We start from the raw sequence: 21,159 nt of genomic DNA on the forward strand, positions 1-21,159 counted from the left end.
GGGTCTGGGGGCAGTGCCTTGAGGTAGTCTCCCTTTCTCCCCCCTCCCCCCCCCCTTGTACTCCACACCTGGTGTCCTGTACTGGGGGGGCAGTATTTATTTTTCCAGGGGGTTTGTGGGGCTGCTCCTCTCTGGGACAGCCATGTGTGTGGGGGAGTAACTTGGGCATCTGAGTGTTGTCCCTTGCTCCCCTGTAACTGTGCACCCTGTGGCAAAGCTGGCGTAGTTGGGGCTGGGGCCCCTCTGTCCTAGGTCAGCTTGCACTTGGTGTTGGTTTCCCAGTCCTTGTGCTGGAGAGGCCTGTGGGGACCACGCATGTCACTTCCTGGGGGCTGGGGATTTGGTGTCTCTGCACCCCAGGCTTTGTAGGTTTCCTTGTGCCACCCTGGCCTTGCAAGGTTAGCAGGGGGTGGTGAAGTCCCTGAGCCCTCTCCCCATGGTACCTTTCCCTGGGTTGTGGTGAACCTGGGCCCCCTGACCTCGCACACAATTTGGTTGCATGAGGACATCTGGGAAAGCTGGTTACCCGACATGCTGGGGAATGGGCCGGGATTTTCTGGGGATCAAAGGTGCATCTCCAGCTGCTGGGTGAACTGTGGCTTGGATTCTTTGGGCAATGGAGGTGTCAGCAGAAATGCTACCAATTCAGATGAATTCTTGCAAGGGATTTGTGTCAACGTGAAAATGCCCAGAGAGTGGCTTGGCACAGGGGCATCGGTCAGGTTAGCCATCTGGCCATGTTAGATGTTTCTCTAGTTTGTGGGATGTTGGAAGTTGGTATGGATACAGGAGAAAAGGAGAGTGCTTATAATTTGGGACTAGGTTTTATGAAAATCTTCTAACTGTTTAACTGTGCCTTGCTGTGGTATAAATACTGGGGGGGGGTCTAATGTGTCCTGTGGGGGGACTTTGACATAAAACTCGCATTACCTGAAGTTTGGGGAAATGGTGCTTATTTCGTTAGTGTGTCATGTGCTTTGTAGCTCTCCCCTGGCTAGAAATTGCTATTGAGATTCACGCTAGGAGGTTAGAGGGTCTTCCATTTGTGGGCAAACCAGTTTCAGCACTGGGGGTCAGGGGGGATTTTTTACCTTGTAGTCAGATCATCAGTGACGGGGGGGGGGTCATCTTTGGATTTCTTGAGTGATTTTAACAAATACTTGCAGTAGCAGGTGCTTGCATGTTCATCCCCTGGCTTTACCTGTGGCAGGTTGGAGGGGCGGGGTTTGGTGTCTTCGGGGAACATGCAGCAGAGTTGATTATGTAGTTTTAGGACTATGCTAGACAAGGATTTGTATGGGCTGGTTTGGATGGGGATCACCCTGCCTCAGACAGGGTGTTGGACCTAGGTGACCTCTGGGGATCCAGCCTTCCAGCTCTGCTTTTCTGTGATTCTGTGACACACTGAAAGGAGAAGATTGCCTGAAGTAGACAACTCATGCTGGTGAACAAGCCAGGTTATCAGAATCAAAACCTCTGCATGTGCAATCTTAAATTATAGTCAGGCTTACGTTTTTAATAAACCGAGGTGGTCACGAAATGGCTTTGAGGCTAATGCAGGGATGCAGAGCTCTTCCTTTCTATGTGATTAGTTAAAATCCAGTAAGGCTTGGGAGTCCCAGAAAATCCTTACTGTTTCATGGGTGCCTGAGCCTCTTGATGAAATTAATCCCCAAAATTAACGTGAGGACAGGTTGATCCTTGAAACTTTTGCCGGGTCAGGGGCTTTGATATTCATTTATGAGGCTTTTGTACTAACTGAAGTCCTGGTAGAGATGCTTTCCTGCCAGTAAGGAAATGCTGGTCCCAGCTCTCTCAGTAAAAGGATGCTCCTGGGGAGATGCATTTTTATCAACAGAGCTGTATCTCGCAGCTCTCCCCACAAACTTCCCTCTCTGGCCCAAAGAAGGATCCTTTGCAGTCAGCTTTGGATGTCAGCACTTCAGGGCAGGGAGAGCCTCTAGTTCTGTGGAGCGTAGAGAACGGAGCTTGTTAAGTATTGAAAACCATAATTAATAGTAGTGCTGGCTGTTGCCCGAGGCAGGGTGAAGAAGCCTTGCTTGCTGTCATATTTTGCTGTATTTGGCTGGCTTGGGTTGACAGCACTGGAGATAAGAGTTCTGCATCTTGCAATTGATGGAGGCTGTAAAAAGGACTCATGCTGGTTGTGTTCTGGTCCATGGCACCTGAGTATCGTGGCATCCTACTCCATCTCCAGCCACTTGCCAGCTCCCACCAGAGAGCAGAATCCTGAACTGAAGGCAGGTTGCAAAACAAGGAAGCTACCTTAAAAATAGCTCCCAAACAAAATCAGTGCAGCACTAAGGCTGTGAACTTTGCTAGGAAGTACAGGGTTTAAGGTTGCTCTGGGAACTTTTAATTCTACCCTGTTGAAGCTTAATTGTTCACATCAATTTAGCCAGTAATTGAAGTATTACAGATCTGTAGTCACCAGTTATTGTTAGCATATATACTCAAGTTGGACATTTACATCCATTGTGCTGTGTTCAGAGTAGCAGTTGCTGCACTGGACTCTTAAATTAAAACCTGCAGCAAATGCTATTGTGCTGTTGTTTGTTGCATTTAATTTTAAAGAGAGTAGGGAAATCAGTGCCTTGGAGTCAGAGATGCTTCTGGATGAACAAATATATTGGTAGCTGTGGGATATTAGTATGTGCTTGGGCTTTTGAGTGCAAAATCAGTGTGAGGAAGTCTGTGATGTGTGAGGGAATGGTTCTATGCTTATGGGAGACTTGTCCCCTCACAGCTGGGGTGAGAGACAGGAATTGGCCAGAAAGCACGAACTTTCAAAGCCAGAGAGAAAGCAGGTGAAATAGTGTAGCCTTCTACAGCAAGTGTTGGGTGTGCTAACTTGGTTTGAACTGTGAAAATGCTGCTGCTTCTCCTTTGGCATTGAGCAGAAATACAGGATGAGGAGTTCTTGTGCCATGGTTAACAGGGTATCTCTGCTCTTAAGAAAAAATTCACAGTGGTGCTGAGAAGTTTTGCCTCAAAAGACTTCTTGAGAGCTTGGTACCTTGCTCAAACATTGTGGTATTAGTTTTGGCAAGTTGCATGCTGTAAACACCTTCATCTCTGTGCCCAGGCCTAGGCAAGGGCATTCAAGTTCTTCCATCACCTGTATGAGTTGTTACCTGGCATTGTGTGGAGGTGAAATGCGGTTGCCCAGACTGCAGCCCCTAGCCCAGCAGGGGCCAACCTCTGAAAGCCATGGCTTTCTGTTCTGCTCCCTACCAAATGCCCATGCTGCCCACGCTACTTGTCATCTCCGGAAGGGTTTTCCTTTCAACAGCGGCCACTGTCCAATGCCAACTACTTTCTTTTTTTTTTTTCAGATTGCAGCAAAAATCGGGGGAGATACAGCTACAACGGTGAACAACAACACTCCAGACTTTGGGTTTGGGGGTCAGAAGAGACAACTGGAAGATGGAGGTATGGTCACCTGTTAATTCGGGGCATGATATGCCACCAGCGGTGGGCACTAGGGTAGTGGCACCTTTCTGGGTGTGAAGTGGGTCTCCCTGCTACACAGGTCATGTATTTGAGTAACGCAAATGGAAAGGCTTGCCTCGAGGGCACAGAGCTGCTGGCAGACTTGGGGATAAAGGCCAGCTCCCAGGACTCCTAGTCCCCATTTTTTACTCTGGCACTGGCCAGAACTGTAGTGCTTTCCTGATTGTTGCATGTATCCCAAGGCACAGAGTAAAGATACATACATGGCTGGGACTGTGCTAGAGACACTTGCTTTTGTGTTTATCTAGCGCCTGTTATTTCTATGCCATATGGGCTTGCTTTGATGAAAGGTCATAGACCGATCCAGCCCCTTGTACCTGTAGCATTGGTCCCTGGCTGATTTTTTTTTCCTGGAGGGCAGGGCTGTCTTTGAGCACTGGAGAGAGTTTGTGCTGCACCTAATGGATTCCTTTCTGCTTTGAACAGACCAGCCGGAGAGCAAGAAGCTGGCTGCCCAGACCGACTGTAAGTATAACTTCCCTTAAGAGGGGAAAGGGAGAAGTAGAGTGCTGTCTGAGGGGGGTTAGCAAAGGTGAGAGGCTAACTAGGCTTCGTGCATGGCAGGAGAAGGAAGGTGTAGGTTCTGAATGCAGAGGCTTGATCTGTGATGGGCTACCCTAGTGCTCTCTGCCTGATCTGTGATGGGCTGGGATCTTGTTTGCTTTCTGTGGAATCTGGCTGAGAAGCTAGCCATCCCCTAGCAGAGAGGCAGTAGCTTGCCTGCTGTTCTGTGGATTCCTCACCAAAATCCTGCCTTGTTTTCTTTCCAGCACTATCCACGCAGCTGGGACCGATCCATCCTCCTCCCAGGTAAACTTACCTCCATGCCCCAACAGCTGTGAGGTCTGTGAGATCTTGCCAGGCCCTGAGAACTTGATGTTTCTTAACTTTGAGCATCAGCCTCCCACTGTGGGTGCATGGGACAGCATATTGCTGCCCTGTAATGTGCCTGGCTGTTTGGTTGTATGGGAAACTGATACCTGGCTTTGGCATGCTGGTAGGGAACCTAGTCTTTTCTGGCATCTGTGTGCCTTGCAGGCAGTGGAAAGACCTCACACTTTGGCCTCCATTCTGGTGCCTTGATATCTTAGCACAATTTGTCTTCCAGGGCTTGGGCTCCAACATGTCTCCTCCCAGGCCAAAGAAAGACATCATTATACATGATCTGTGACCCCAGCTGATCCATTCTTGGTCTTTTCTGTTACCCTCTGGCTTCTCACTTTAACCTGTTGTCCCTTTCCTGTTGCAGGTCGACTGTTACTGAAGAGTACAGAGTGCCTGATGGCATGGTGGGACTCAGTGAGTATCGGGTGGGGAGGAAGCATCCCATGGTTGTTTGCAAAAGTCTTTCAACTGCTGCCTGCCCTTGCTGATACCAGCCTGGCTCCTGCAAGCCAGGCCTCAAGCTTGCCTAGAAACCCTTGGTTCTCTGCTGTGTTGTTACAGATGCTCCAATGTCATAGATGTTAGGGTCGGAAGGGACCTCAGTAGATCATTGAGCAGGAAAGAGCGCTGGGATCAGATGACCCCAGCTAGGTGCTTGTCTAGTCTCCTATTGAAGACCCCCCAGAGTAGGGGAGAGTACCACCTTCCTTGGAAGCCCCTTCCAGACCTCGCTTGGAAGCCCATTCTTTTGAATCCTTATCTTGATGCTCTGTCCAGAACTTGCCTGTGGGGTTATTTGTGAGGTGAGGGAGCTCTGGGATGCTCGGGCCCTGGCTCCCTGCATTTGGCAGCAGGGAATGCACTGTCACCATGATTCTTGGTGCTTCCCCTGGGACTTAGGCTAATGGGGAAGGCCTTATCCCTCTGGGTCGGGCCAGGTGAACTCTGGAGGACTCCACATCCCCCTCCCAGGACTGACTTTGGCATTGTTCAAGCAAGCAGCCCCTCCCCACCCCACTCCTGCCCACCAGCAATGGCTGAAGGGAACACCAAATGAACCCTTCCCTGCAAAAGGAGCAAGGGTGTGACTTGGTGGCCAGCAGAGGAGTGCTAAGGAGGGTTTTGGACCTTGCTGTTCACAGGATGGGAACCCAGGGAAGCTTGATTTTATAAAAAAAAACACAGCTCCCATTGGTTGGCCTTTCAAGGCTCTCTGCAGCTCAGGGATACATCTAGGTTTGAGGCCACCACACTCACCCAGAGAGCTGGTTCCTTTGAGATCCTGTGGGGAACCATATTTATCTGAATTGTTTTTCCTTTAAAATTTCCCTGGGGGAAGCAAGTGTTGGCTCCCTGCACACCCCTGCTCCATCTCTGCCACACCACAAACTCAAGCATCAGAGGGTCACTGCATTTAGAACCCAACCAATGCTCTGAGCCAGGTTTCCTGTTCTGTTGTTTGTCTCTGCATCCCTGCCCATATGAGGAGGACGAGGCTCTCCTTGGAACGCTTTGAGTGGTACCATATGAGCCCTGAAAGATAGTTCCAACCTTTTCAGCATCTGGACATCCCTCCACTACTGAATGTGGTGGCACCCCTCTGCTGTGCTGAGCTGACCTTAGTGCTTTTCAACTGGGTGTTGCTGTAGCCAGTTAAAACTGCCTTGCACACCTGCTGACAATGAGACAGGGTGGGCTCCAGTACACATGCACTCCCCTGCCTCATTAGGCTTCTCTGCAGGTCTATTTCTGCCCGGTGTCCCCCAGAAACATGGGTGCATGGGGCAGGTGGATTTTTCCAGTGTGCCTCTGGTTCCTTGGGGTGGGGGGGCAGGCTGGGAAGGGCTATAGCTGGAGCCAGCTCTTGCATGTGCTTTAGGGCTATCGGAGAACTCTAATGCAGGGGAAGTGTGTGTCCCCCAATGTGCCACAGTTATGCACACAGGATAGTTTTATCTGACCACTGCCACCGTGGTTCTGGCATCATGGTACCCCTGAAGAAATCCTGTGGCTTCCCTGGGGTGCTGTGGTAGTCAGCTGAAAATCATTACCCTAGAGCAGAGCTTTCCAAACTGTGTGCCGCGACACATTAGTGTGTCGGCGGCAGTGTGTAGGTGTGTCGCGCGAAATGCAGAAAATTTTGCAGAAGGGCACCGCGGAGCTCCCTTACTCGCGTCTGCTTCCCTTGGCCCCTCCCCCGGAACTGAATTACTGTGTCGCGAAATGATGCATGTCTAAAAAGTGTGTCACCAACATGAAAAGTTTGGAAAGCTCTGTCCTAGAGCCTGCCATGCTGCCCCCCAGTATGTTCCCCTGAACCCCAGTTGCCCTCTAGCTTCTGGCTTCCCTATGGCTGTGGGTATTAGGTTGGTTTGTTGCAAGTGTGGCTGCAAAGATCAAGCCATGTGGAGTGGTTTGCTTCGAGACCTGCCTGGTGCCACTGTTTCCTGTCCCTGCTGTAGGCCAGCATTGTCAGCTGTGCTGCTTGTTTCTTGCTTTTCTTTTTCCAGTCATTGGCAGAGGAGGAGAACAAATCAACAAAATCCAGCAGGACTCTGGCTGCAAAGTACAGATCTCGCCAGGTATGGGGCAGAACCTGCTGGGGCCAGGGGGTGGGAGGAAGCAGGACACTGATCCCATGGAGCCATAAGACCTGACATTTCATGGGTTGCATCCTAGGTCTATTTTGCCCAGTCTCCTGTCATGTGATGGGAGAGAGTAGATGCTGACAGGGAGAGTGAACTGGGTCTGAACTGGGTTTTTGTCCACTATTGTTCTCACTTGCAACCTCCAGCGTTTAAGGTCTAGGAAGTTCCGATTCAGAGGCCGTGCCCCTCACTCCCATGCTTAAGAGCTACAGATGTCCCTTTTCTCCAAGAACATGTCCAGTCCCTTCTGTGAATCCGGCTAAATTCTCGGCTTCCACTACATTTGGTGGCAACAAGTTCCGCCCTTTAATGCTACACTGGGTGAAAAAGAACTGCCTTCTGTTAGTTTTAAACTTACTCCCTGGTAGTTTCATGTTGTGACTCCTAGTTCTTGTATGGTGAGAGGTGGTAAATAATAAATACCTATTGACTTGCTCTTTGCCAGACTCATCCTTGTACGTTCAGACCCTCCCCAGCCCTGTGGTTTGAGGCAGTTATTTTTAATAGCAATGTAACTAACTTTTTTGGATAGTGGAGGGTCTCTAGTCAGGGGAGTTGCTGGCTGCCTGATATGCTGCAGGTCCTAAAGGTGCTAGTCTGAATCCAAATTTGCATGCCCCTGGCACTAAAACACTCCAGCTTGCTCCCAGCAATATCTTTGGTCAGCCCTGTCCAAACCATCCCATACAAATCCATCATCTAAACTCTTCATAATATTGTTAACCCTGATGCAACACCAGAAATCACACCCAGACCTGCCACAGGGAAAGCAGGGTACTGTGGCAGCCAACATCCTGCTGCTGTAAAACATTGTCGATTTTATATGCTCGAGAGAGCCAAGGCAGAGGTCATGCCCCTGCTATAAAGGAAGGATGCTCTTTCTCCTCCACACACCCCTCACCCCCCTGCCTCCTGTCATACCAGTCTGACCAGAGAGTAAAATTTCTTCCTGATACCAAATCTGGTGACAGCTTGACTTTGACTGAAGAGGCAAGACCCTCTAGCCCTGACCATCTGGGGTTGAGCCCCAGCAGGAGCATTGGCACAGCCCATTTGCCATCCCCAGCCTGGGCTGCAGCCAGTGCCCAGTGTCTCTGAGGAAGGCTTAAAAACATCCTGACACATGTAGCAAGATGGGAGCTGCGGTGACAGGCTTCTTTTACCGTGCTCTTCCCTGCAGACAGCGGTGGTCTGCCGGAGCGGAGCGTCTCCCTGACCGGGTCTCCAGAAGCTGTTCAGTAAGTACCATGCCAGGAGTCTGCTGGGGGCTTCTGCTGGCTGGCAGCTAAGCTCCATCATCCAAACTTTCTTTACCTACATTTTTTTCCCCTCCCTTGCTGGCAAACTGTTGCCTTTGGGTTTCTCCTGTTTGTCCTTACGAGTCTGCCATGGATGTATCTCCTTTGAGCACCCATCCCCATCTTGAGGGCCCTGTGGAGTTTGGATGGGAAGAGAGATGCTGAGAAGCATTAGTTATATTTATATCGTCCCCTGTTCAAGCCATGATTCTCTGAGCAGGGAGGGTGGCAAACCCAGGCAGAGACCCTTGCTGTTTATGGTGCATCCTTTGGTTTCTTGCCCCAAGCTGGGGCCAGGTTGTCACATGGCTTAAGTTTGACCCTAGAATAGAAAGCTCAAGCACCCAGCATGGGTGTGTAGTACCATGCCAAGCTCTGGCCAAGGGAATAGCAGCATCCAGTGGGATTTTATAAATATGGGCTTAGAGTTGCAGAAGGCAGCCAAGCCTACTCCCAGGGCCTATCAGGAGTGCCCTCAGCCTCGTGGTACAGTAGGCCAAAGAATCCTATAGGCTGGCAGGTGGCCCCTTCCCTTCCCCATGGTGCTGCATTCTCTTCCTCCGCAGGAAGGCGAAGATGATGCTGGATGACATCGTGTCGCGGGGCCGTGGTGGGCCCCCGGGCCAGTTCCACGACAATGCCAATGGGCAGAATGGCACAGTGCAGGAGATTATGATCCCGGCTGGGAAGGCAGGGCTGGTTATTGGCAAGGGTGGGGAGACCATTAAGCAATTGCAGGTAATGGCTGGGACCTTGGGGTTTGGGGAATGGGGAGGTGCAGGTGGTCAGACAAGCTGCCATCCTCTTCTCCATGCTGTTCTGCATCCAGTCAGCCCACTCGCACTGGTGCCTCTTCACCTGGATCACACATGGCTTGTGATTCCTTCCCAAATCCAGTGTTACTCCCACTAACCCTTGTGGCAGTCTGGGCCTGGATATGCCCTGATCTCAATGGATACAAGTATGGTGTGCCAGTAGCTTTCCCCAAGGACTCTGTGGATTCAGCTCCGACCATGTCTGCGCTGGAGATTTAATGTTGCTGTATTCCAGTAGACCTTTCCTCCCCTGTAATGGGCTGCACTGAGTTTCCCATTGCCTGGCTTTTCCTTGCTCACTTCTACACTCATGTGATCCATCTCTAGGCTCCCAAGTCCTGGCTAGGCATGGGGAGCTGTGAGCCTGCATGGATGCCTCTACCTGGGGCAGGGCAGGAGGTGGCTGGGCTGAAATGAACTGGTGTTAGCTGAGGCCCTAAATTGGCTCAGGTTCAAACAGTTCTTCATCCCTAGAACCATGACTGGCTCCACAGATGTTCACCACTTGTAAGGGGCCAAAGCCTGTGAATAGGAGCTTGGGGTCTATCCTGGAGACTGGTTTAACAGGCAAGAGTCGAGTTCTTGAGCATCTCAATGGACTGTTGGGAAACAGCATCCTTGGTCCTGGCTCCTTGCCTTCGTCCAGGAGAAAGCCCTAGAGAGACCCTTTGGACTAGCTAAAGGAACAGGTCTGAAAGACATGGTAGCCACGTCTCTGACCTCTTCCTGTCTCATCCCCTGACACAGGAAAGAGCTGGAGTAAAAATGATTCTGATTCAAGACGGTTCCCAGAACACCAATGTGGACAAACCCCTGAGGATAATTGGGGATCCTTACAAAGTACAGGTAGGGGTCCAGTTCCCAGGGCTGGGGGTGGGGAGTGCAGAGTCTCTCTTCAGATGCTGCACTGTGGTCCCATGTGCCCTTGGGGAGGGCTCATTGCTTGACAGGCAGGAAGGGCCCCTTCCCCCAGGATCTGGCTTCCTATTCTGAGCTGAGCCTTCCTGATTCTTCTGTCTTGGGCCTTGAATACAAAGCCTGGCAGGATAATTCTCCTGTGGGATGATGGGAACAGTGTAAAGCAAGCAGTGGGGTGGTTAGTCCTGGCCAGGCTATGTTGTGGGAGAGGGGCAGTTCTGCTAGGAGCCATGTGTTCCTGCCCCCTCCTCTGCAGCTGGGGTTGTTCTGTGGCTACTTCAGCCCCTTTCTGCTCTGGTATCTGGCGATTAAACCCAGCTCACTAAGTGGGGGGGTGGGGGGGGACATTCCATGTCTGGCAGCTTTGTGGGGTCTGGAGGGCAGTGAGTCTCCTTACTTACACGGTTGCCTCTTGCCTACAGCAAGCCTGTGAGATGGTGATGGACATTTTACGGGAGCGTGACCAGGGTGGCTTTGGTGACCGAAACGAATACGGTTCCAGGATTGGGGGAGGAATAGATGTAAGTAGCAGGGGAGCTGCTCTGGTCCAGGCAGCTCTTCCTCCTGGGCTTGTCATCAGAATTGCTGTTTCCTAGGTCCATCTTGCCCAGTCTCCTGTGTCACACAGCAGCAGAGAGCGAATGCTGAAAGGGAGAGTGAACTGGGTCTGACTAGAGTTTTTCCCACGCTTCGCTTCTCCCTTGCAGCCTCCAGCATTTAAGGTCCAGGGCATTCTGATTCAAAGGCTGTGCCCCTCACTCCTATGCTCAATAGTTACTGGAGCCCCTTTTCTCCAAAAAATGTGACACTTTTTTTTTTTTTAACCTGGTTAAACTCTCTGTTTCCACCACATCTGGTGGCAACGAGTTCCACCCTTTATTTACACAATGGGTGCATCTACACGTGCTTTACAGTGGAGTTGACTACTTAGTTCTGTAGTAAAGCATCACTGTCTACATGTACATTTAGGGCACAGTAAATTAACTCTGCTGTAGGAGTACTGTCAGGGATGGTACTATCTTTTGTTGGAATAACTCAGTGAAACAAAACACACGTGTAGACAGTGATGGGCTGGTTAGGACATGAGGATGCTAAAATGCAGGGGCTGCTTGCCACCTAGCTACACAGTTCTGCACTTTTGGCACACTCATGCCCCAGCCAGCCCCTTTGCTGCCACCCAGAGCCTGGGACTGATCCCTCCCAAGCCTGCTGCTGTCCTGGATGCATGTGTGCATGCTGTGCCTGAGAGCAGTTAACTCTGGTGCAAACCACGCCAGAGTTTGTCACCCTAACTTCACATGTAGATGCACCCACTGTTTGGAAAGACTGCCTTGCGTTAAACTTAACATCCTACTAGTTTCATATAGTGACCCCTTGTTTTTGTCTGGTGAGAGCTAATGAATAATAAATCCCTATTGACTTTCTGTTCACCATTTAGATTTTGTAAACCCTTCTCATGCCCCCCTCAAGCGTCTCTTCTAAACAGAACATGCCCAGCCTAGTTAGTCTCTGCCCGCATGAAGTCCCTCCATTGCACTTTTCCTCCATGTCCTGTCTGGGATACCGTTGTCAGGTTGGCCAGCAGAGGGCAGCAGTAGCTTGAAATTCAGGGCTGGTGTTGCCTGAAATGCAATTCATCTCCCTCTTGCCTGCAGGTCCCGGTGCCCAGACACTCCGTGGGTGTGGTTATTGGCCGCAGTGGGGAGATGATCAAGAAAATACAAAATGATGCTGGAGTTCGGATACAATTTAAGCAAGGTTGGGAGCCTGACTATCCCCTCCCTGCCCTGGAAGAGATGCCTGCCCCTCCTATCCCTGTTGGCAGGGCTTTTGGGCCTGTTGGGACTTTTCTTCCACACCCAGTCCCTCTGACCAAAAAGTGGTGCCACCCTTGGTGCTTTAGGCTCCTTCCAAGGCATTCCTTGTGGCTGAACTGCTTGTGCAGGATTTTACTTTCTTAAAAAAAACCCCACCAAGGCAAACTCTTCTTTTTGGGGGGAGAAGAAGAGAGGCTGTAGGCAGGACCCGTCAGCTGTCCCATGACCTGTCTTTGGAGATGAGGAAAGGAATCTTCTCCTCCATTGAGGAGTGAGCAGGGTTCAGTGCACTGAGGCAGGACTGTGTCTAACAGACTGAGGCCTGGCTGCTGCTCCACCCTTCTCCCCCACCCTTTAGCTTCCCCTTCCTGCCCCTGCCCTAGGGTACAGTTTGCAGTGCCTACTTAGCAGGTGGATCCCCCTGCATTAATGGACTGGGGCAGGGGGGAAGGGAGTTGCTTATCTCACACTAGGAGGAAAAGGCATAAGGCTGTTTCTGTGGGCAGTTGGGGTGGAATGGTTCATTGTGCCTCAGTCCTTCCCTTGCTGCTGCCCCAGCTTCTCCTGTGGGTGTAGACAGTGTCAGAGTACTGCATTAGGATCAGGGTGAGGAGGGGTGGGGGTTCAGGGATGGTTCTCCTTCCTGCCAGGGGGTGGAATGCCAGTGGGGCCACGCACTGGCCCTGGTGTAAGGGTCTCCAGCTCCTTTCCACAGTGCTGTCCTACTCCTTGCAGATGACGGGACTGGACCTGAGAAGATTGCCCATATCATGGGTCCCCCGGACCGGTGTGAGCATGCTGCCCGCATCATCAATGATCTTCTCCAGAGTCTCCGGGTATGTGGCTGTGGGGAGGCTGTCTCCTGGGAAGGGGTGTGGTGGGGAGCTTAGTGAACCTTCCCTCTTGGGTAGCATGGCAGAAAGGTGATTCAGGGAGACAGAAGCAAGGCTGGATTATCTCCATCTCTGCTTTCTGCAGGGGTTTTCCCCTTCCTTTGGCATCCCCTATAGGATGCAGAGGGGCAGGCTGGGCTTGTGCCTGATCCTAGCCCCCTTTGGCCTTTCCTGTCCCCTGGAGGCCATGCATGCATGGCAGGAGGTATGATCAGATCCCATCACATCTTATTGCCCTTGCAGAGGGAGCCTGAACCTAGGCTTCCCCTGTACTGACAAGAAGCAAGTTCCCACTATAGGGAGCCCCCTCAGCTGAGGTGCACCATGCAGAAGTGTACCACATGGCTGCAGCTGGGAGATGAGCTGCTGCAATTTCCCAGCTGCGGAGGTCCATGTGACCCTGTCAGTTTATAGATCCCAAGCTCAGGGGTGTACAGGTCAGCTGATGGGGCTCCCAGCCACAGGGGCCCCTGGCCTTATGTTCAGTTAATGGCATAAGAAGCAACTACGAAGTTATTACAGATTGTGGAGTAATTTTGTAGCTATTCCTTTTATCATGCCATTAATTGATTTGAACATGTTGCTGGGTGATCACTTAAGGCAAAACCTGTAAATCATGCCTTAAGTGTAACATGTACATGGGGTCTGAGAAGCGGATGCAAGGGAGATCCCAGGGAGGACTATGAGGGCTTCAACTAGAGCTAGCCAGTCTAGGGTTTCTCCAGTGATACCAGTGTGACCCAGCAGCCCCTGTGCCCAGGGCTGTACCACTCAGTAAAGATGAGGGGGCCTTGGATGTGATGTCCTCTTCCCCTGGTGACTCCTTTCTGATGCCCTGTCTCCTGCTCATCTTGCAGAGCGGCCCACCAGGCCCCCCTGGCCCAGGGATGCCCCCTGGGGGCAGAGGACGAGGACGAGGGCAGGGCAACTGGGGCCCCCCAGGTGGGGAGATGACCTTCTCCATCCCAACGCACAAGTGTGGGCTGGTCATTGGCAGAGGTGAGTGACCTTGGCTGTTTCAGCAGCAAGTCCCTGGGGGTGCCCAGATATACAGACCCCATCACTGCCCCCCTTCTTCTGTCTCTTCCAGGTGGGGAGAATGTCAAAGCCATAAACCAGCAGACGGGGGCATTTGTGGAGATCTCACGGCAGCTGCCTCCCAATGGTGACCCCAACTTCAAGCTGTTCATCATCCGAGGGTCCCCACAGCAGATTGATCACGCCAAGCAGCTCATCGAGGAGAAGATAGAGGTGGGTGCAGGCTTTTTAGAGGGACAGTTTGAGGGCTGGGAGCCCTGGGCTAAACTTGGGTCCAGTGCTGCTGCTGCTCACGTATGGATGTCTCTTCTTCCCAGGGTCCTTTGTGCCCAGTTGGACCAGGACCAGGGCCTGGGGGGCCACCAGGACCTGCTGGCCCCATGGGGCCTTTCAACCCAGGACCGTTCAATCAGGGCCCTCCAGGAGCCCCTCCTCAGTAAGTGTTGGGTGTTCATGTCTGGGGAATGTGGGGGGCGGAAGAGTAGCAAAAGATGTCAGAACAGCGTGTGCTCATAGCCGTGGGCAATATAGGCTGCCTGGCTCCATGTCAGATGCAGGTAGGGGGTGGCATGAATGGTGTGAATAAGTTGTCAGTTTAAACCAAACACAGGGTGGGGGGGGGTGTTCACCCAGCGTGGCATTAAAAGGTAGAACTCATTGCCACCTGATGTGGTGGAAACTGAGTTTAGCCAGATTCACAAAGAGATTGGATATTGTCCTTGGAGGAAAGGGGCATCAGTAGCTATTGTGCACAGGAGTGAGGGGCATGGTCTCTGAATTGGAACGTCCTGAATCTTAGAAGTTGGAGTCTGCAAGTTGGAGAGGAAGGGGGTGGAGAGAAAACCATAGTCAGGCCCAGTTCACTTCCAGCATCCGCATTCTGGTGATGTGTGACACAGACTGGGAAGATGGACCTAGCGTGACCTGGGAGAGGCAGTTCTTGTCTTCTGATGTGCCAGCTGCCTCTGTGGGGCACCTGATTGGGGGTATGGGAGGGGTGCAGATCTGTGCCCAGGTGCCTCCTTTTTAGGAGAAACGGGGCATTTGTGTCACAGTCAGGCTCTGTGGTGCCTTGAGGCCGGGGACTCCTCCCTCACCTCTGCCAGTCCTGGCCCATGCCAGGATGGTAACGCTCTTGCTCTCGCTCGCTCTCTCCCCCTACAGCCCTGGTGGTCCTCCTCCTCACCAGTACCCACCCCAGGGCTGGGGGAACACCTACCCACAGTGGCAGCCACCTGCACCTCACGACCCAAGTGAGTATCACCGATGTGGGTAGGGCAGAGTGGGACATCAGCTGTGCATCCCAGGGGCTACATGCTCTGCTTCTTTCCAGGCAAAGCAGCAGCGGCTGCAGCGGATCCCAATGCGGCCTGGGCAGCCTACTACTCGCACTATTACCAGCAGCCCCCGGGCCCCGTGCCTGGGCAGCCACCGGCGCCTGCAGCCCCGCCTGTGCAGGGAGAACCCCCACAGCCGCCCCCAACTGGCCAGTCAGACTACACTAAAGCCTGGGAGGAGTATTACAAAAAAATAGGTAGGTCCCCAGCTTGGGGGGGGGGGCGCATTTAAGGGTCTTCACTGTTCCTTGGTGCTGGTTTGATCCTTGCTCCTTGTCCAGTGATGCCCCCATGGTGTTGCCGCACAACCTTGGATGGGGGAACTGGTGGGTTGAGGGAGAGTGCTTGAGTTAAGAGATGCGGGTGGTTACTCTGCTTATGTAGATTTATTCAGCAGACAACGCACTGTTATACCTAGAACTGCACTAGTTACCTTGCAAGCTAGTCTTGCTTCCTATTCTGGTGAGCAGACAATGCAGGGTAGTTTTAGTAGTCCAGTAGCCTTTTGTCCCCAAATGTTTGCCTTTCATTATTTGCATATTTATTATTTTTTACCATGACTACCGTTCCTGCTACTGGCTGTTCATAAGCTATTTTGTATAATTGAGTTTTTACTGTTGGGTAATTCTTTTTTTATTTTATTTTATTTTTTTAAGCACTGTCTGCTAAAATGGACCCAGATACTTTTTTCCCTTTTTAAACACTTTTTTTTTCCCCCCCAACTGTACCTGACAGTGATTCTACTTGAACAACAAGTGCAGCTGCTTTTGCTCAGCTTTCACTAGCTAATAGCTTTTTAGCAAGATCGGTGGCTGTCCCACCTTGTGGGAGGGGATGCTAGCAGTTCTTAGGGTTATGTTGGGGGTGGGGGTTGGATGGGGGGTGGGGACATGTAGACCCAGTTGTCCTACTACTGCTCACCCTGCTTTCTGCGCGTGCCAGGCTCCCTGACACACGTGCCTTTGCCTGCAGGCCAACAGCCCCAGCAGCCGGGGGCACCCCCACAACAGGATTACACAAAAGCCTGGGAGGAATATTACAAGAAGCAAGGTAAGCATGGCTCCTCAGCCACCCACCCTCCATGACCTTCCTCAGCTGCCTGCAATGACTCACTCTCTCCTGTTCTCTCCCCCTTCTTCCCTCACAGCAGCTCAAGTGGCTACTGGAGGAGGTCCTGGAGCCCCACCCGGCCCCCAGCCGGACTACAGTGCGGCCTGGGCAGAGTACTACAGACAGCAAGCAGCCTACTACGGACAGACGCCAGGGGCCGCGGGCCCAGCCCCACCGCCCACACAGCAGGGACAGCAGGTGAGCACGGGCCCCAGACCTCCAGGCCTCCTATGTGGGGAGGGGGTGACAGAGCTAGGTGGACCCTGGCCTGATTTCTCTTTTCAGGTGTCCCTGGGAGCTGGGGAAAACTGTCTCTGTGTTCTTGGCAGTTCCCAGGCTTGGGCATAGACTCCATTGCAGTGAAACTCTGGGCCTTTACCCATAGCTTGAACTTCCCCCATCCAGGAGGATCACTAGAGCTGGGATCTCATTCCCTGTGGGGCCTGGCCACTCCGTTCCATGCCAGGCTACTTCAAGATGGGGCTGGGGGGGGAGTGGGGTGTCTAGCTCCAGTTTTGCCCCTCTTTCCCAGGAACAGTCAGTGGCTGACTTTTTTCTCTCCCTGCTCTTTCCAGGCCCAGTGAATCGAATGTGAACTCCCCCATCTGTGAAACCCCTTTTGTTTTCAGAAGAGATGCCACTGCAGTGGTGGTGATGGCAGGGGGTGGGGCGGGGTGGGGGGGAAGCTTCTTCACAAAATAAAACTTAAACCAGTCGAGCGTTTGCGCCCCTCCCCCCTGTTGAGCCCGCTGTAGACTGTAGCGAATTAACGGCGGGGTGCCCACCCCCCTTACCCCACTCTGGCCTGGCCCGGCCCCCGCGGGGTTAACATTTCCTGCCTTTTTGTTTTTGTTTTTTGTTTTAAAAAAAGAAAAAAAGAGGGAAAAAAATAAAGTGTCCCCTGTCCCCCCTGGAGACTCGCGCTGCTTTAGTTAGAGTCGAACATTCCTGATCCGGTGTCGGTGTCTCAGCCCCCCACCCCCAACTCCCTTCCTGGCTCGCTCCCTTCCCATCTCCCCGCTCCCAGGACTGGTCTGTTGTGTGGTTTTTTTTTCTGTTTTTTTTTTCTTTTGGGTTCCCCCCCCCGCCCTCCCCATCCCATCCTCCCTCCTCCCCATCTGTTCCACAGGAGACTGAAGCCGACCAGCCGGAACAATTGTGCGCTCGGTTTTTACTTTTTACCGCTTGTTTTTAACTTCACAAATAAACGAGAACAAAACCTCCCGTGGGCGCTGGGTGCCGTCCATCTGTCCTTCCAGCCCAGCTGGAGGCGCCTGGAGGTTGGGAACTTTGCTGAGCCTGGAGTCACAAACTCGGAGCTGCCTGCAGGCCAGGCAGGCGGTTGCCTCTTTCTGTGATATGAAATGCTCTCTGTTTAATCCTCCGCTACTAGCTGCCCTGGGGTTCTTGGTTGTGTGGTTTGCCTGTTTGTGACATCTAGGCTGGCAGCCCTGTGGGGGAAGGGGGGCTGGAGCTGGGAATGAGAGGATGAGGGCAGAACTCCCACCTCTGCACCTGGCTTTGGGCTGCTTTCAGTGGGGGTTACTGAAGGGAACAGACTTGGTCCTGCCCTGTTAGTGCCCCACCTGGGAGAGTTTAGAGCAGCATTACCACTATACAGTTGGGATCTAGGTTGATCCCAGGTGGGCTCCTGGGGCCCTTTCCCTGCTGCTACCCCCCACCCTTGCTGTAAGCAGAGTGGCTTGCGGGGACAGCTGTGTGCACCACAGGCCAGTACCCCCATCCTCCTCTGCCTGTTGTAGCTGAGAGCTAGTGTCTGACATTTGCTAGTGTCCCACCAGTGCAAGAGGAGCTTTTGGTCTTATGCCCCCTTCCCTGAGCTTGGGCAGGAGCCCGAGAGATCCTGTCTCTTAGGTGGACCTGTCCCTTAATGCTTTTGCTGGGGGGGGTGTACAGGGGTGACTTGGTGGTGGGATAGTGAGGAGCACTGTATATCAGAGCCCCCACCCTTCTCTCCTGAGGTCTGTCCCCTGGAGCTATGCTGAGCTTGTGACTGGGTGTAAGGAGGGGATAAATCAGCTATTCTGGTGCTGCTTCCATCTGCTCCCCTTAGCCATGGAGCCTCATCCCTGGGCTGGATGCAAGAATCCTCCCAGGTCCTGTCCTCTGCTGAAGTGTGCAGGTAGGTGCCTGGGGAAGGCAGGGGCAGGGGAGACATGCAGCATACAGTGCTCTGGTGCCCCTCCTAGCCCAGCAGTGGGCAGCTGCCCGCTCTCTGGTGTAGGCCCCTGAAGTTAAGACTGTCCATTGGCTGGTAGCAGCATCTTTATTGGAGGTGGTGGCTGGCACAGCTGTGGTGGCTGGGGCCTCTGCTACAGGAGGCTGTTGATGACGGAGCAGCACTTGGCAAAGATAGCGTCTTCTGACTCCTCACCCATGATCTGCGGGCCCAGAAGGAGCCAGTACCCTGAGAGAGGCTCCTCCAACCGTGCCCTGGGCTGTGGGTGCTTGGCCCTAGGTCTCTACTCCTTAGCTGGGCATGGGGGGAGCTTTGGGCTTAGCGTTGCAAGCCATGGCCTAGGGAAGAGTCTGAATGCTTGGCAAGCCACTGCTTGGGGCAGCCAGTGGTGAAGAAACAGCACAAGGGACTGCTGTTATCTCAAGCCCAGCTCAGCTGTCAGCTCCCTGCCCCTTCAGCCCCAGACTTCCTTACCCCCCAGGCTCAGATGGAACAAGGGACCTGTGAAGCCTGGGGGACTCTGCCAGGAATTGGAGGGTGGTGGGGGGGGAAAGTGGGCAGGGGTCTTCATGACCCCTCCAGCTGCACCTACATTGCGCAGCAGGTTGTTCTGGTGGTAATAGGCCACCACAGGCTCACACAGGGAGTAGTATGTCTCCAGGCGCTGGCGGATGATGGCTTCCTGGTCATCAGCTCGGTGCCCCGTCTGCCCCCGCAGCAGCAGGCGCTGGATCATGGTCTCGGTGGAGCAGTCAAAGGCAATCACCATGTTGGGGGGGCGTCGGGCCTGTAGCATAGCCAGGGCCCAGTCAGGGAGGGAGCCTGGGTCCTTGGCTTCTGTTGGTGGAGCATCCTGGGGCAAGGCCAGGAGGGCTGGTCTCAATCTCCTCCCCAGCCCTGCCCTGGGAGGCATCACACTCACGATAAACTCAAAGTCCTTGGCTTGGTTGATCTCCCGGGGGAAGCCATCAATCAGGAATCCTTTGGCTCCCTCGTTCTTCAGCATGTTGTCATTCAGCAGGTCAATGACAAATCCCTGGGAGGGTGGGGGGGTTAGCAACACCCCTCACTTTGAAGGGGGGTGTCATCCCTATCCTACCCCTGGCTAAAATGCCTCTATGGAGGCATAGAGGATGTTGTGCTTCCTCCTACTCATCCAAAGGATAGGTGCTTGAGTCCTGGCAAGCTCTGGCTGCTAGGCCGGTATAGAGGGGAGCCAGGTGTCTGAGGCCTGCTCAGGGACTGGGGAACAGGGCAGGGGGAGAGGAGGGGTTGAACACTCACAGAGGGCACTAGAGCTCCCTTCAGCATGATGTCCCGAATCTGCTGGCCCTGGGTGGTAAGCTTGCAGGCCTCATCCCACAGCACACGGCCCATGCTGAGGTGGTGGAAGCCATACTTGGCAGCCAGGCGCTGGCACTGTGTTGCCTTGCCAGAGCCTGGCCCCCCCACCATGAAGACAATGATGGGAGCCTTCAGCTTCTCTGGGAGCAGGGAGAGACAGGGAGGGAGATCACAGGGCTCGGATTTGAACCCACTGGCTACCCCAGTGCTGGGAGCCTAGGACCAGGGCAGGCTGTTCCCCAGCTCCCTCCCCCTCCCAGCCATCTGCTGAGAGCAATCCCTCCTAGCTCAACCACCAGCGTGCTCCAGGGATGCAGGTATGGGCCCGAAGCCCATCTCTGCTCTAGGCATCATTGCTGAAGGTGGCAGGTGATGGGTAGATCTGTGCCTAATCAACCCCTGCTCCTTTATCTAGGACCCCTTCTCTCCCTAACCTGGGATGGAACCCAGGCATCCCGGCTCATGGCTCCATCCTGACTCTAACCTATGAGACCCTCTGCTCCCTCCCCCCAGGCTGGAGACAGAACCCAGGTGTCCTGTTTTGCGCCCCCATCCTGGGTATCAAATGCCCAGATTCCCCTGTTTCCCATTGCTTCATCCTGCTCCCCTCAGAGTCGAGGCACAGAACTCTGGTGTCCAGGTGCCCCCTCCCCCCGCCAGGTTACCCCTCAGCTCAGGTTTGAGAGGTGTGGCAGTCTTGGGGAGCCGGCTCTGGCACAACCCCATCGCAGAGCCACCGAAGGGTCCCCCTCTGCCACGTAGCCGTTGCTGGGGTCCCCAAGGCACCCGCCTGGCCTGAGCTTCCTTCAGCTCTGTGGAAAACTAGCTCTGGCCATGTTTGCCCCAGCCCTGCTGCTGGCCCATAGGGGCTTTCTGATGTCACAAGGCACCTGGGGGGGAGGGGGGATAGCCTGGGCTGGGATTGACTGAGAAGGGGAAGTCTTGGTGGTGGAGAGCTAACTCTCATGGGTGCTGGCAACAAGGTGACCTTGAAAGGTGTGTGGTGGGGGTGGATTCAGGACACCAGGGGTCTTGTCCTTACCCAGGACAAGACCTGGGTCTGGGCATAGGACTGGCTTTGCTCTGCTTGGCTGGAAGGCAATGGGGAGAGGTGGAAGGGGTGTGGGTGTCAGGCCTGAGCTCAGGGTGGGGGCATACTGGGGGTCCTTAGTGTGTGTGTGGGGGGGGACAATCAGCTGTATTTGAGCCAGGACACAGAGGCCAGGATCCATCTCCTGCCCCAAAGACCCCAGGAAATGAGGGCCCTGCCCCCAATCCCCTGGGCCCTGCCCTGAGGCCGAATATCCTCATTCCCAGGTCTC

General features: G+C 53.4%; 2 protein-coding genes across 6 annotated transcripts in view; one reads left to right on the top strand and one right to left on the bottom strand.

The window, feature by feature from the left end:
- KHSRP (KH-type splicing regulatory protein) overlaps positions 1–16,981 on the top strand; it is a 17,577-nt gene extending 596 nt beyond the window's left edge. Inside the window, exons 2-20 of one of the 2 annotated variants that reach the window (XM_014519883.2) lie at positions 3,357–3,453; positions 3,961–3,999; positions 4,305–4,344; positions 4,784–4,833; positions 6,930–7,001; positions 8,248–8,305; positions 8,932–9,103; positions 9,928–10,026; positions 10,521–10,619; positions 11,754–11,856; positions 12,651–12,751; positions 13,666–13,807; positions 13,899–14,059; positions 14,164–14,282; positions 15,011–15,099; positions 15,180–15,380; positions 16,126–16,233; positions 16,331–16,491; positions 16,869–16,981. In XM_014519883.2, the coding sequence (XP_014375369.1) occupies positions 3,357–3,453; positions 3,961–3,999; positions 4,305–4,344; positions 4,784–4,833; positions 6,930–7,001; positions 8,248–8,305; positions 8,932–9,103; positions 9,928–10,026; positions 10,521–10,619; positions 11,754–11,856; positions 12,651–12,751; positions 13,666–13,807; positions 13,899–14,059; positions 14,164–14,282; positions 15,011–15,099; positions 15,180–15,380; positions 16,126–16,233; positions 16,331–16,491; positions 16,869–16,877 (1,920 nt within the window). In that variant the 3' untranslated portion in view covers positions 16,878–16,981. The remainder of the gene's footprint in view (positions 1–3,356; positions 3,454–3,960; positions 4,000–4,304; positions 4,345–4,783; positions 4,834–6,929; positions 7,002–8,247; positions 8,306–8,931; positions 9,104–9,927; positions 10,027–10,520; positions 10,620–11,753; positions 11,857–12,650; positions 12,752–13,665; positions 13,808–13,898; positions 14,060–14,163; positions 14,283–15,010; positions 15,100–15,179; positions 15,381–16,125; positions 16,234–16,330; positions 16,492–16,868) is intronic. The other variant, XM_006023390.3, reaches the window with a different exon arrangement.
- A 2-nt stretch (positions 16,982–16,983) lies between these two features.
- LOC102374312 (adenylate kinase isoenzyme 1) lies at positions 16,984–21,140 on the bottom strand. 4 transcript variants are annotated; one of them, XM_025203920.1, is made up of 4 exons: positions 19,778–21,140; positions 19,416–19,529; positions 19,086–19,280; positions 16,984–17,645 (listed from the first exon to the last, which is right to left on the bottom strand). In XM_025203920.1, exons 1-4 carry the CDS (start codon positions 19,946–19,948, stop codon positions 17,472–17,474), a joined length of 654 nt encoding a protein of 217 aa, XP_025059705.1. In that variant the 5' UTR covers positions 19,949–21,140; the 3' UTR covers positions 16,984–17,471. The 4 variants fall into 4 exon arrangements, with proteins under 4 accessions (XP_025059705.1, XP_025059702.1, XP_025059703.1 ...); XM_025203917.1 differs by having other exon boundaries at positions 19,086–19,529; XM_025203918.1 differs by having other exon boundaries at positions 17,522–17,767; positions 19,086–19,529.
- Positions 21,141–21,159: the final 19 nt, after the last annotated feature.

Source organism: Alligator sinensis, unplaced genomic scaffold (genome assembly GCF_000455745.1).
Source record: "Alligator sinensis unplaced genomic scaffold, ASM45574v1 scaffold707_1, whole genome shotgun sequence".
In the NCBI taxonomy this organism is placed as follows: Eukaryota; Metazoa; Chordata; order Crocodylia; family Alligatoridae; genus Alligator; species Alligator sinensis.

Coding starts and splice junctions, on each gene's coding strand:
- LOC102374312 (XM_025203917.1), bottom strand. CDS start 19,948: ATGGTGGGGGGGCCAGGCTCTGGCAAGGCAACACAGTGCCAGCGCCTG. Junction 19,530..19,777: donor AGGGAGCTCTAGTGCCCTCT/GTGAGTGTTCAA, acceptor CCACCCTCCCAG/GGATTTGTCATTGACCTGCT. Junction 17,646..19,085: donor AGAACAACCTGCTGCGCAAT/GTAGGTGCAGCT, acceptor TTCATATCACAG/AAAGAGGCAACCGCCTGCCT.